The sequence below is a fragment of the Fringilla coelebs genome, assembly GCF_963513975.1.
Source record: "Fringilla coelebs genome assembly, chromosome: Z".
NCBI classification, from domain to species: Eukaryota; Metazoa; Chordata; class Aves; order Passeriformes; family Fringillidae; genus Fringilla; species Fringilla coelebs.
This window is the reverse complement of record NC_140031.1, coordinates 39,509,699-39,525,142: the sequence shown is the minus strand read 5'-3', so window position 1 is coordinate 39,525,142 and position 15,444 is coordinate 39,509,699. Positions and strand designations below refer to the sequence as shown.

The window sequence follows — 15,444 nt, the reverse complement described above, 5'->3', positions numbered from 1 at the left end:
CCTCCTTTTTCTCCAGGAGCTCTACAAGTAGAACTAACTGGAAAGCAATCTGAGTGCACAAAGACACACAGCTAAACAAAGTACAATGCACAAATTGCAATATCAAGGAAGAAAAAGATCCTTTGCACATGCAGCAAGTGCACCTGGGAATTCTTATTTCTCTGCATTATATCTCAAATTTCCTATCTTTGAGTGGTACGGGAAGATAAGAGAATTAATTTGGACATCAGTGGAAAAAATGCAGAAAAAGCAGTGAAGCTCCACTCTTTCATATAGAAGTATGTTTACAATAATTAACCACAGGCAGAAAAAGCAGGGAGAATGCATTGGTTTCATGGAAAAGAAAAGTCACTGTAAGAACTTATTCTTAATATATGCTACTGACAAAAGCCATGGGAGATCAAATTAGCTACCTCAAAGAACATAAGGCTGCCCATTTTCCATCTTACAGAGAGAACTTACCATGCATCATTTGCTTTTGTACTAGGGAACTCAAAAGTTATCTTCTGCACCACAGAAAACCAAAACAAAAAAACAAAAAAAAGGTGGCTGGGGGATGTTGACATGTTGTCCACACTAGAAATAAGGTTTGATTAAGTTGGATCCCAAGTCCTTTCACTTGTGTTTTCTACCATCAGGGAAACAGCAAACATCCATCTCTCAGCAGTCATGGTTTAACCCCAGATGGTAACCAAGTACCACACCAACATTTACTCCCCAACCTCCCAGCAGGATGAGCAGAAGAATCAGGATAAAAAAGTAACACTTCTGCATTGAGTTAAGAATATCTTAATAATAGAAACAAAGTAAAATATAACAATACTATTAATATTAATATTCATTGCAATAATAACAATGAAAAAAGAGAAAGAAAACCCAAGATAAATAAATTGTGTCAAATACAACTGCTCCTGACCTGCTGACATGCTGCTAGTTGATTTCTGAGAAACAATATCACTCACTTCTGGCCAATTCCACCAATTTATATAGCGAGAATTAAGTTCTATGGTATGGAATATCACGTTCAGGTCAGCTGTCCTGGCTGTGCTCCCTGTCAGCTCTTTGTTCAGTCCCTCACTACCAGAGAATGAGACACTGGAAAGTCCTTGGCTTAGCATAAGCACTACTTAGCAACAATTCAAACAACAGCGTGTTATCAACATTATTCTCATACTAAATCCAAAACACAGCACTGTACCAGTTACTAAGAAGAAAACTAACTCTATCCTAGTTGAAACCAGGACACAGCTCACACAAAAAGAATGCTTATACTTGCTAGAGAATTCAGTCTGAAGGATAAACTTTTTTTTTTCTTTTTTTTTTTCTGTTTTTGTTAGGATTGCAGGTTTTATTGTAAGCTTTGGTGGAGGTGGGAAGACCAAGACTGCTGCTATGGCTGTTTTGAAGAGAAAGGTCCTGCAGAAAGGACAGTCAGACTCTGTATGACCCTGGTCTCCTCCTAGACCACCTGTTCTGTTGCCAGTGCAGCTGCCCTGGCAGTGAGAATCTACTAGTGAGGGTATCCTGAGAGCACTGAAACACCACACAAAGGTTCAATACAATTATGTTCTTAAACAAAGGCACTGTTTAACCCTGTGTATTTTATTTTTAAAACAGAACGTGTTTTCTATTTTTTTCTCTTCTCAGAGGGAGGAAATTGCTAAGTCCTATGCTTTCAAACTTACCAATGCAGTTTAACATTTAACAGGGTCTTATGGAAACAAAACATCACTTAAAGAAAAAATGAATTCAGTATAATAAAAAAAACAAAATTATTATTGGGTTCAAGCATTATAATCAAAGCCTTCTTTAATACCCCAAGAAAAAATAACTTAATAACTCTTATTCTCTTTGGCACTACCTATTCAGAAAAAATTGAATATGTCCACTTTTTTAACTCCTTTTCTTTCTTCTCTCAACACAACAAAAATAGTTAAAGTATTTCTTACTACTGAAACTTGTGAGCATATGTTCACTAATTCTATAATTAATAATCCCTACTTTTATGCAGTATATTAAAATAGAAAGGTACAAACATATGTTATTTTTCTCTTCAATTTATGTCTATGGTAAACAAAATATATCTTTAATATAGCACAATGTACATAGGAAAGAGCAGAAACTAATAAAACATAAGTACTGTTTGTGCTTCATTTCTCTTACTATCATGTGAGGAAAGGAAGTAAGATGTCATTAAAATCAAACCCAAGCCCCAAAATTTTAATAATCAACAATTATTTTTTCGTGTATTCATCATATTTGTTACATATATTTCTATTTATTATATTTAGTATATGGCAGTGTTAGTGGATAATAAAAACAGATTTGGTTAAAATTAATAACACAAAAGTTGTCTTACTTCTCCAATGCACTTTGTTCTAATCTTTCTTTCTCCTTCCTCTGACGTTCTTTGTTCTTCTTAACTCGAGTTTCCCACAGTCCTCTTATGACAGAAAAGTCAAATATTATCACCTGATGCCCCATATTTTTGACATTAAGCTTCTCCTGCAAAAACAAGCCAATTTTTCAGAAAAAGGAATAATGAGAAAAATAAAGCTCCAAACTATCAAGTTTCATTAAAATTATCTGGGGAAAAGAGCTGAAGTCATAAGAAATATTAACATAGTATGTTTTCCATCTTACCTAATTTATCTAGGGTTTTGTGCTGGCAGTAATCAATGTAGCATACAATTCACTTCTACATAAAATCCATGGCAACAGCTGCACATTGAATTTTTTGTATTCCTTACATTTTTTCCTTTTCAAGATGAAGACAGAGTTGCAAAAAAATACTGGTTTGATTAAGTAACACTGATGAAAATAGCTTTAAAGGCTTTGCATTTTTAATAATTTCTGTGACTAATATTAAAATGAATGCTCATAAAGAATTTATTCATTTTAAATCATGCAAAAGCACTTCATCTGTAGTTGTTGTGTATTGATCTTTATGACCTCAAGCTATCCTGTTTCAATGGAATTTGTGAAATTCCTCTGTTCCCATAAGTATCTGCTTATCGGTGAAAGGTATCAAAAGTCCAGCCCCATAACACACAAAAAAATTCACCAAAGGCAGAGACACAGGGAAGGTTTGGTGGACATGTCATGGTCCTCACTTACTAACATCCTGGCCAGTCAACAGGGTTGACTTTGCGGCAGCCAGGAGGGTCATGGCCAGGACCCTGAGGTTCTTCACCTTAGCACATGGTGAGGTAGTCACACCTGCCTTTTTCACTTTGCTGGAGTGCACAGTCAGATAATGCCAGGTCATAATGAGCAATCACATGTGAATCATTCACCTGTCCTGTACACTATTAGTATTGTTGTGACTGTTTAATTTTTTTATTTCATTGCTATTTCCACTAAATCATGCTTAGCTCAACCCATGGTCTTTACTTTTTGTGCCTCCATTCTTCTCTTGATCCTGCTAAAGGGGAAGGCAGGCACATTGTCTGGTGTGTACTGAGAAGGAACACTAACTTGAAGAATACCATTCCTAAACCACAACACCTATGGAAACACATTCCAACAGTCAAAGACTTGGTATCAGTGTATCAGATTCCATGCAGTTAAGAGCTGATGTCAGCCAGAAAAGGATGCTCAAAGAATATATACCTCTTCTGATAAAAAATGCTGGAAAACTGGTAACAATGGACAAAGAGAAAGTTTAGTTACTCATTCTTTAATGGCAACCTCTTTTACCACCCTTCTTGACTGGATGGACTGCAGGATGCAGACTGAAAGAGAAAACTTCATCCCACAAGATCAGTTTCATGACCATCTGAGGAACCTGAAAATACATACATTTTTGGGACCAGGTGGGATGCATATCAGAGTTCTGAGGGAACTGGCTGATGTAGCTGACAAGCTAATCTCCCTGATATCCAGAGAGTCATGGAAGTCAAGGGAAGTCCCTGGTGAGTGGAAAAAGAGAAACACTGCAGCCATCTTTAAAAAAGTTAGAAAGGAGGACCTTGGGCATTACCAAACTGTCAGCCTCACCTCTGCACCTGGGAAGGTCCTGGAACAGATCATCCTACTAGCTATGCTAAGGCACAAAGAGAACAGGAAGATGATTTGGGATAGCCAGCAGGGCTTCACTAGGGGCAACTCTTGCCTTACCAACCCAGTGGCCTTCTATGTTGGAGGGACTACACCAGTGGACAAGGGAAAGGCTACAGCTGTCATCTATCTGGACTTCTGAAAAGCCTTTGACACAGTCCCCCACAATGTCTTTCTCTCTAATTTGGCAAGACATGGATTCACCATCAGGGCTGTAGGATGGGCAAGGAAATGGCCTGACAGTCACGTCTAGAGGGTAGTGGTCAGTAGCTCAGAGTCCTGATGGACATCAGGGACAAGTGGTGTCCCAGAAGAGTCTGTATTGGCACCAGTACTATTCAGCATCTTCCTTCTTGACACACACAAAAGGGTTAAGTGCACTCTCAGTAAATTTGTAGAGGACACCAAGCTGAGTGGTGTTGATACACCTGAAAGATGAGATGCAATACAGAGGGACCTGGACAAGCTTGAGAAGTTGGCCTATGGGAATTTCCCACTTATTTTTCCACTTTCCCACTTGGCACAAGTGCAACTTGCTGCACTAAGTGCAAGGAGACCAAGGCCGAGGTGCTGTACCTGGATCAGGACAACCCCTTAAAACACAGGCTGGGGGATGAACATTTGGAGAGCAGCCCTGCCCAGAAGGACTTGGGGGTGCTGGTGGGTGAGAGGCTGGACATGACCCAGCCATGGGCACTGCCAGCCCAGAAAGCCAAACGTGTCCTGGAGTGCATCAAAAGGCATGGTCAGCAGCTGAGGGAGGGGATTCTTCCCTTCTACTCCACTCTCATGAGGACTCAACCTGCAGTGTTGCATCCTCCTCTACATTCCTCAGCACAGGAAAGACATGGACCTGTTGGAGCTAGTCTAGAGAAGGACCACCAGGATGACTAAAGGGATGGAAAGCCTCTCCTTTGAGAAAAGACTGGGAGAATCCAGCCTGGAGGAGAAAAGGCTTTGGGGTAATTATAACTGTCCAGTACCTGGAGGAAGCCTACAGGAAAGGTGGAGAGAGCATGTAATGATATGACAAAGGGGAATGGATTCAAACTGAAAGAGATGGTTTAGATTAGATATTTTGAAGATGCTCTTTACTGTGAGAGTGGTGAGGCACTGGAACATGTTGCCCAGAGAAGCTGTGGATTACCTACCCATAGCCAAGAGCAGGCTGGATGGGGGTCTGAGCAACCCAGTCCAGTGAAAGGTATCCCTGTCCTAAAACTGGATGATCTTTAAGGTCCTGTCCAACCCAAGCCATTCTATGGTTGTCTGTGTGAAACACAGCATGACTTACAAGATGGTGTGCCTTACAGTGGTGCAGTACCAGCAGAGGAAACTAATCACCTACTAAATCTCTAATGCAAGTGCACAAACAAATCTTGATGAAAGAGGTGGAACTATACTTTCTTACTGAGAGTCACTAGTGGGGATACAATCATCACAATATACTGGCTCTCATAAACTGTAGCTGGATTACCAACAGAGGAAAGTCAGTTGTTTAAACGCTGTGTGAGGTTTTATTAGAGAACACATTTATTATACCATTTATAAGCTTAGGGGTAAAAAAAATAAACAGTAGAAGAAAACTCTTCTTGACCAGCTACTTATCAGTTAAAGAGCAATCCTCCTTGTGATCATTTTTACCAAGCATTGCGTCCTTCAGCTGGGGCTATTTATTATCTGTCCTTCTGTTGAGGACAAAGGGGAAATTATTCTCCCCTCTGTATTTTTTCCCCTGTAACTTTGCAACTGTCCCTTTTCTCTTTCACCCCCTTTCACCCACATATCCCTCTGTAGTACATAGCATATAAAAGAACAATTTATTTTGAGCCAGGAAAACACCCTCATGTCCTCTGGAACATGCACAGCATGGACTAAAAAGAATTATGCATAGGTTCATCCAGAGCAAAGGTACCTACCTGCTCACCTTATTAGTCATCTCAGTCAGAAAGGCCCTCTCAAATACCAACAAGTATTGGCTCAAAACTGGTCAGAGACCAGTATCATTCTATTTACATGGTCTTCTGTACGATAAGATGTTTATATAAAATGTTATCTTTGTTGTTCATAAAGCTGCATCTCTTGCTTGTTTTTCTTTGCTAGCCCTTAAAATGAGGCAAAAATAGTTCCTAACCTATCTGGAACTAACAGCTGACAGCAGCTGAGTCAAAACCCCATTAAAACAGTGTAATTAAAACAGTGACCTTATTCTCTGTGGAAAGGTTTGTCCTTCTAAAACATATTTACTACTAATTTACAGGAATGGTTTACCTCATAAAATAAAATGTTCACCTCTGCCTACAGAAGAAAGAAACCCAGTGACAAGGACTTCACCCCTCACAGTAACTGCAGACCAGCAGACACTATGCAGGGTCTAATTCATTTTAATAGACCAATTCATAGAAGTGTGTTTTGGTAGAAGGCTGTTGCAGAAACTGAATTGTTGCGAGACAGTGAAGTTGCAGCTGGACACTTGACCTCTGTTGGAACTAGATGGCCTTAATCAACAGACAGTCTGAATAGACTGTGAAAGCATTCCTTTTCCTTGACTCGTTTCTCACCTTCCTGTCTCACAGGTTAAGTAATCCGTTCTTTATTGAGACACTGATTTATTAAACACTAGGTTGGAAAAGTTCATTTTATCCACATATTGCTTTTACCCACATACAGCTTTTACTCACATGTAGCACTAAGCGGCAAGGCATTGTGAGGCTTTCTTCCACGGTAAAACCAAGCAGAGGACAAACTTGGGTGGGATGTGAGAGCTGTCCATCATAATGCCTCAGAATTAATCTCTTCAGAAGGAGCAAAGCCACAAATCCTGATCAGATTACAGGGTGACTAAGGCTTTAGAAATATGTATCAGGACAAATGTGAAATGCTTTTTGACATCTACAACTCTGAAAAGGTCACCTAGCAATCCCCACAGGGCTGTTGCTTTATCCTATATCCTTGTCTAAAAAATGGGCATGAAGTATCAAGCATGATGGCAGAATATGTATTTGGCAAAATTCAAACACTGTCATTTTCCTAATGATGAGATATTGCCCCGGAAGTAAAACTGGCTGAAGCTATGCTTAACTGATACAAAGTATAGGTTCCTCATGATACCTACTCATGAATGGCGAGAATTTATCACAGAAGAACTACTAATAATTATTTCGATTTCTAGAAATACATATTCAAATGCACACACAGCAGTTTCTTTCTTCCAAACATCAGATTAGGCCTGTAGAGGAAAACTCAAAACTATCATCTGTTATTCACAGGTGATAAGCTACATTCAGATAGAGAAAAATCTCAATCATACACTTCTTTCTAACTTAGCTTCAACTAGGAACACAACTATGTTTCCTCCCATACTTGGGCTATTCACAGGGAATCACTGTTATCGTTTTGTTCATTGTCAGAAACTACAGTGAAGTTAGAAAGGACCTCTAGAGGTTACCTCATCCTACTGGTCTGCGCAAAGAAGTCATACAGTCCAGCAGGACCTGTCCTCTTTCAATTTCCCCATCATTTTGTAATTCAGCATTGCTTCTTTCTCATCCCATACTTACACATGATCATTGAGCAGAGGCTTTTGTCATACTTGTGAGGTGTGCCTCACCCCCACATATGGCAGTAAATGAAAAACAAAAAATTATTTCTTACCCAAGAAACAGGCAACCTTGCCTTCATTAAGGACAAGTCCTGACCACAAAAGCAGTCATGACCTTACTTCATAACTACACTGAGTTTGCCACTCAAAGTCATCTTGACTTGAGTAACATCTACATCTAAATTATGCTGCAGATCATCAGCACACCTTTCTTAGATGAGGCATGGTTATAACATTTATCCATCTTTTAAGTTATTAGTGAGAGAGGCCACAAAACAAGGCTATTCAGTAATATTTGGTAATTAACGTACAGCACTTTCCAGGGGAAAAGGGATTCAAGAACGCAAAAAGAAGGCAATGTCATTTACAAGAGAATCACATATGGAGAAACTAGTTCTCTGTGTCTATCTATGGAAGTAAATAATGTTATCCCTAGCCATTTACACCTCCCAAGAAGTTATCTGCAAGACCTTAATCAATATCCTTAAAAGGCAACATACCAGGAAGTCAAGCTGATCTTGTCTTCTTTGTAATGATTAGCTCAGAAACAGAGCTGGACATTCAGGATACTTTTTTTTTTTTTTTTTTTTTTTTTGCTATTCTAAGATTTTCCCTTCAGAAGCAGCTACACATTAATTTAAGGAAATACTTTTAGGTAATTTAATAAACAAATAAATAAACAAACAAATAAATAAATAAATAATGTCATAATTTTTAAAATAGCGCTTTTTTTATTAAGCATTGCATTACTTGGCAAGGTGATATGAGAGTTTGTAACCAGAGAAATTTATATTATTAACAGAGGAAAGAAAATTTTTTTGCTTCACTCCTTCCTGCTCTCTGTGCTTTTTTTAGGAGGAGGGAGAATAAAAAAGTCCCTTTGAACACCATGGCCTTTGTGCCTCTTAGTTAACCAGCAGGTTATGTCAACTTTGTCCCTGTTTTCATCAATAAGGAAATCACAGGAATCTGTGTAACTAGAATTTTCCTTCTACATCATAAACCACAGATTCTTTCTCTCCCCAGGGACGTACTATCAGTTCAAGATACAATAGCCTGCAAAATATTCTCAATTTCATCGTTGCAGGGTCCTGTGCCTTCACTAGAAAACATTACCAAGCCCCTCCCCTACAAAGGAATTCTCTCTGACTCTTCCTGTTGCAGACCCCATCTCAACAACAAGACCCATCTTCTTACCATGTGAATTTATTTAATAATCTGCCACTTCTCTGGGGCAGCTGAGGTGAGAAGAAATGCTTGTCTGTAAGAGCATTCACTTGTTGCCAATGTTTGGGTTTGGGTGCCCTATTGCTGTGAACTATCCCTACACACATAGAGCAGAAAAACTGCCTTTCCAGACACTTGTGTGCAATTTCTGTTCTTAGAAAAAAGAAAACACCTTTCCTTAATCTTGCAGAAACTTTATTCATTTAAATGTATCTATAAATAGGCCAATTAAAATCAAACACAGTCCTCATGTGTATAATGATATTGAGCATTCGGAGCATTTGGATGCTCTTAAGCATTTGGAGGATTAACTGGCAAAACACCATAATATTAGGGATGATATTCATCATATGCTTTTATTTAAATGATTTTATATTAATGTCAAATATTATTGCTAGTAAAAGCATCTGCCTAAGTATCTGCATGGATTATTTTTATTTTATCATTTATATTATCATTTATTTTATTTTATTGTATAAATTCACCTAAAAGTAGGCAGACTGGTCTCCAGCATCTCTTTCATATATTCTTTTTTAAATAGTAGGAGTACTCAGAAGCTCTAAAACAGAATCTTTCAGCAAGATGTGGAAAATATGGATGGAAAAGAAGATAACTACCTTGTAATATCTGTAGTCTTTATTATTTTTTATTTATTGTTATTCATGTCTTTGTTACAAATATACTCATACTTCATATGTCTTCAGTAAAACTGGAGAGGTTTAGTATGCTGTGCCTTAAATGCCCTTGCTCCCTTCAGCTACTGATATCTCCAACCCTTGTTTACCACAGATGCTACCACAGCCATCTTTGATAGCAGCCAGTGATCTCATGACTACCTGTGTTTGCTTCCACTTGACCTCTGAATCCTGAGCAGGCATTTGATTACATTTGATTCCTTTTTTTTTTTTTTCTTTTTTTTCCCCCCTTGGCTGAAGGGGGAAATGAAGGGGGAAATTTATGACTTTCAATACCTCTAGAAGCGCCACCAGCCTGAGAATGGAGGACACTGGAGGCAACTAAGTTTCAAAATTAGGATGCCTTTTGGCAGCTCCTGGTGTTTAATGCTGAAGGAATTTCATCTCCATCCCCTGCACTTGCACCACAAGGTGCCATGGACTACCTGATCTTCAAAAAAGAATTTAAGGAAATATGAGCTAAAAGGAACACTGAATTCTGGATGGAAGGCCTTCCACAGATAAAAAGTGCTTTTCAAATCAGCTACTTCACTGAAAGAACAGTTTTCAACCTTTCTGCACTTATCTCAGCATCTGAGATAGATCAATCAATGCAATCAATGAGTAAATACCTTGAAAAGCATACTACCTAAAAAAAAGAAAAAAAAAAGACAAAGCAAGGTCTTGTTTGAAGAGAAAAGTAGTGGAGCACAAGAGAAGTATTCTTAGCTATGATGACTCTGTGGTCTGCCGAGATTAACTGTACCAAACTCTTCTACAGCTCCTCCCTGTTTACCAATATTATCTGTCTTCTCTGCAGTGGGTAGAATACAGCCAGTGATAAGTCAAAATTGCATTGGCTTTATTATAGTAGAGTTTGAAAAAAGTTCTCTGAACGTAGCTGAGATTAGTGTTAATGCTGGCCAACTTCTGTGTGCACAATATTCTGTAGAACAAGAGCTGAATCTTGAGTCTGAAAGAGTCCAAAATAGTTTTGATACTACAGATACAGCCAGTATTAGTCTCTGTTAACAGCTCTCCAGATTTCACATGGCACCTGGTTGTCCTAAAACACTGCACTGTGTATACTTTCCTGTGCTGTTTTACGTGAGTTATTAAATTATTAATGTTTTGGTTTCTTCAATTTGCTTAACAACTTGGCCCACTTGGGCCCTTTTTCTTTCAGATAATCACTGTGGGAGATCTGCTGCACTCTAATGAGTATTACTGGCAGGATTACATGGGGGAAAATATGAGTGAAATATTTCCTACCAATGCTGCAAATAATTTCTTAGGAAATAACTTCACTCACGCTGTGCTTTGGAATCATCAAGTCATTTATCTCTCAAGTTTTTAAATAATTCAGAAGAAACCTGACATTTGGATAGCAACTGAACACATTTTTTATGTTATCAGGAAAAGATTAAATTAGAGAAACATGCTGTGATTGAAAGAGCAATAGAGATTGTGGCAATGTTCACCCTATACAAGTGTATTTTGCTAACTGAGCACAGCTTGTAAGTGAGGTAGAGCTTCTCTGTGATGCTTGAGGAGTGGGAGAGGACCGCAAAGTGGGAAGTTGCTCTTCTCTACCTTGTTTTGCTTCTAGTAACAATCTCTTATTGTTCTACACCAGCAGGGAATTATCCTTCCTGTTAATTTGGTTGGTTTAGCTGTCACTGGTCTCGCCAAAAGTGCAGATTTGACAGCAAGAGTTTGAGGTCTGGGATCCAAGATGGATTGTGTTTCCGAGCACATATGCATGCATGCGTGTGATTGCTGGGTCCTGGGGAATATGTGGGCAGGGCAATGCAGTGGTTCACAGCGGGTGTCCCCCTGGAGGCCTGGGTCCCCAGAGAGCCAATAAATGTAGCTACAGCACAGAATAAATACGAGAGGAAAGGGACAATCTGCTCCAGGGCTGGAGAAGGCAGTCCTGACACCTGGACATGAGCCCAGATGTTTTGGGAGTTTGAAATGTTCCTTCCTGTTCTCTCAAGAGTACAGTCTCAGCCAGCTGGCTCCTACATAAACAAACACAGACAGACAGTGACACTTTCAAGCTATTAATTAGTCCAACTTTCAGTGTAGTTAATTTCAGAAATTAGTGTCTTTCTGTATCACGGAGCTTAATCATGAACGCTTTGATGAATTAAGGTCTTTTTTTAGTTTTCTTCTTTAGCTACTTCATAGAAAAGACATTTATGAATAGAATCTGACGTTAGCCTCTTTCATACACAAATAAATAACTTTTGCATTGTTTACATACCCCAGCTAAGAGAAAATATATCTTTTCATCAACCTGCTCATTATATCTTAGGTAAAAATAGCTATGAACACTATAAAATTAAAAAACAGATATGCAAGAGCTGAACTTGGTTTCCACACATTCTTATGTGCATATTTCTCTTTGTCCAGTGGTACAACATAATGCTTTACTGACAGTTTTCATTAATCAGCTCCTATTCTAGATGTAAATTAACCAGTCTCACAAACAAGAGTCCTCTTTATCACTGCAGTCTTCACGTCTTGATTTTTAGACAATTTTTCACAGGGTTATTCATTAATTAGGTCTTTAATTATGGATTAATTAGCAGCTGAATTACAATATTCCTTATACTTTCTCAACTCTTGTAACACTAATATGTTTGCCATCAAGCATGATAGATGTTACATATGCAAGGGGATTTATTACAGATGTATTCCCCTAGCACTTCAGTGAGCTGACTAATTATTCTTCCACTGACAATGAAGCTAATGAAACACTGGACTGATGTCTCTGACAAAAATCCTTTTTTTTTTTTTTTCTTCACTGGGTATTGCTGAGGAGAGGCCTAATTCTCTTAAGGCTGAGAGAGAGATGATGTATTTGAAATGGGCACGTATTTTGAAGTTGTTTCTTATCAAAGGAAAAACAGCTCAAAAGTGTATTACATATCAATAAAGGTGTTGAATCTATGCATGTAGTTGTAGTCAGCAGGTGTAAACAATTGTCTTGGACTGCATACAACAGAGTCCTGGGAAACTAAAAGCATGTTTTAAGAGCTGATTAGAGAGATCCCCCTTAACTTCTCATACATAGACCCATGGCAAATAAATTTGCATTCTTTGTCACTGAGCAAAACACTGAGGCTTTCATATACGATTAGATTATCTTAATTAAACATAGCATTACACTGTCAGGTTTCTAAAACTTGTTTCACATCCATTGTGGTTTTTAACACAATGTTTCATTGGCATCTTATTTATCTTAAGGTTCCTGGACAATTCCTGAGAATTGAGGCTACTTTTACTTACTTTTCATGTACCCTTAGAGGGTACAGCCTCTGAAGCTGTCTCTGTGAATGACCACACCACAAATGTTATTTTAGACTCTCTGTCCTAACTGACACTAATTAAAAACCCTCAAAATGTATCATTTTCTTTTTCTCCCTGGGTGGGGCATTTTGCATGTATTGATCTAAGAATTCAATCCTGTCACCTGCCTCTACTGCAGAAGGAGAACAAAAACCTGTGTCTGACCTACAGCAGTCCTATTTCCAGCGTTAGATACAAGATCATTAGTTGTATAATGAGTAAAAGTTATAGCCAGTTGCAAAGATGTTAAATTCTGTGATTTAAGATGGTAAATAATATAGATAAGCAAGAGATGATGCTGCTTTCAACTAACTCCAGCAGTTATTTTAGCTCTAATGGCCCAAACCCCACCATACAGTCATGAGGTGGCATCTGTATTTTAATCAGTTCTCTCACCACAGCTGTGTCTTTAGTCTTTCCCACAAAAATTTCACATGCCTGTGGATAGGAGACACAGGTGGCATTGACAGCTGGACACCGTCCTTTGGAATAATTCTCCACTTTTACCTTTGTCTGAGGAGAGCAAAGTGAGTGAAACTCTTTGGTATGATCTACCTGTTTGCTTAATGAGCATTATCATCCATCCTTGATCCTTGAAACTGTGCTCAATTAGCTGCTGTTCAGAGGAAGAGAGCTGGTCAGTACCTCTTAACCTACAGAAAGTAATATGTCAATGATAGCACCTAAATGCTTGTGGCAGCAACAACAGCAATAATGACAATATTTGACTTTATATGATAGGCTGTGTTCTCAAAAGATGTAGCAGGCTGTATTTCCTATGCCAGTTAGATTAACTGTAAGTAACCTTCAGAAACTGAAGTTCAATAACTCTTTTTAAAATTCCACTGTAAATTTTGACAGACAGCAAAGATAAATGACTGACCTCTCAAACCATTTTTTTATTGAAAATCATTCTCACACCAGCATACGTCCTTGAGATGAAATAGCGATGGTTTATTATAACTGAGTCACAGAGTAGAACTTGAAAGGTTTCCTAAATTATAAAGTTTTGATTTGTCACAAGTGTAAATCTATTTACAGGAACTATGCATGGGGTGAATCTCACTCTCTTTAAAGATACCCACCAAACTTACTGCCTTGGACTAAATGCTCTCTGTTTCAACTGCTTTTCCCATATGCATTAGTTTTTAAAGATCTGCAGCACAACAGGAGCAACCTGATAGCTACTTCTCACTTTTCCTGCCATTTTTCACCTTGACCCCACCTATCTGAAGAAACACAATAATCAGCAAAACTGTCACTTACCTACTACTAAAGAACACAAGTGTCCAGAGCTCCCGAGTGTGCTCTGCAGTTATTCAATGTGGGACACTGAGGTTGTTTATAGCATAGCACAGCTCATGGCCAGCCAGATCTGTTTGAACCCTGCAGCGTGACTAGCCTTCCAGATATACTAATATGCTATATTTGTAAAGTGATAACATGATCTGTGGTCTTACACGGGCAGGATAAAGTGTCTGCACTGCATGAGTCAACACAGGATGGAAACAACAGTGCTAGGACAGCATCTCATTTGCATCAAGAGAAGTGTGACAGAGCTAATATTACTCATACTTATGTATATTTGTTGGAAAAGGGCAAGGAGAGTAAAAGAAAAATGCATATACACTCTGAATTCCTCTAGTATAGGCTACCTTTTCCTTTCTGCGTCCATTCAAATCTGAAATAAATATACATGTGTTCACAGACTATCACCATGCAGTTTGCATGACTGATTCGCAGCAAACACTGCTTTTTCTTGCTGATGGTGTCACCTTTTTTAGGACAATGCTTGTCACTTGTATTCCTGCTTATTGTTAGTGCAACAGAAGCACAGGGCTGTGGGCAGACAGAGATCATGTTGCTGCAGGATCAGCATTGCCAGGGCAGGGGCTGAAAAGCGCAAGGGGCTGATGTGAGCCATGGGCAAAAGGCATGGGTCCTGAGGATGCAAGAGGGAAGATGGGCATGGACACAGAAGCCCATCAAGACCTTCATAGCCCTCCCTGACAATTCAGCATGAATGTTTGACATTTTCTGATTGTACCTTTTGTGAAATGAGCCCATTCATTTCTAATTGCAAAATGATGGGAGGGGGAAGAGGGGAAGTGGGAAATGAAGGAGGGAGGGAGGGAGGGAGGGAGGGAGGAAGGGAGGGAGGAAGGGAGGGAGGAAGGGAGGGAGGGAGGAAGGGAGGGAGGAAGGGAGGGAGGGAGGGAGGGAGGGAGGGAGGGAGGGAGGGAGGGAGGGAGGGAGGGAGGGAGGGAGGAAGGAAGGAAGGAAGGAAGGAAGGAAGGAAGGAAGGAAGGAAGGAAGGAAGGAAGGAAGGAAGGAAGGAAGGAAGGAAGGAAGGAAGGAAGGAAGGAAGGAAGGAAGGAAGGAAGGAAGGAAGGAAGGAAGGAAGGAAGGAAGGAAGGAAGGAAGGAAGGAAGGAAGGAAGGAAGGAAGGAAGGAAGGAAGGAAGGAAGGAAGGAAGGAAGGAAGGAAGGAAGGAAGGAAGGAAGGAAGGAAGGAAGGAAGGAAGGA

The 15,444-nt window shown here is 39.3% G+C and overlaps 1 protein-coding gene across 3 annotated transcripts in view; it reads right to left on the bottom strand.

The window, feature by feature from the left end:
* Positions 1 to 14,319, bottom strand: part of LRRC2 (leucine rich repeat containing 2) — a 77,813-nt gene extending 63,494 nt beyond the window's left edge. The window contains exons 1-4 of one of the 3 annotated variants that reach the window (XM_084225722.1): positions 14,185 to 14,238; positions 13,474 to 13,571; positions 12,501 to 12,586; positions 2,360 to 2,506 (exon numbers count right to left, since the gene is read on the bottom strand). In XM_084225722.1, coding sequence (XP_084081848.1) covers positions 2,360 to 2,484 — 125 coding nt within the window. In that variant the 5' untranslated portion in view covers positions 2,485 to 2,506; positions 12,501 to 12,586; positions 13,474 to 13,571; positions 14,185 to 14,238. Of the gene's footprint in view, positions 1 to 2,359; positions 2,507 to 12,500; positions 12,587 to 13,473; positions 13,572 to 14,184 lie in introns of all 3 variants that reach the window. The other 2 variants (XM_084225721.1, XM_084225720.1) reach the window with 2 other exon arrangements.
* Positions 14,320 to 15,444: the final 1,125 nt, after the last annotated feature.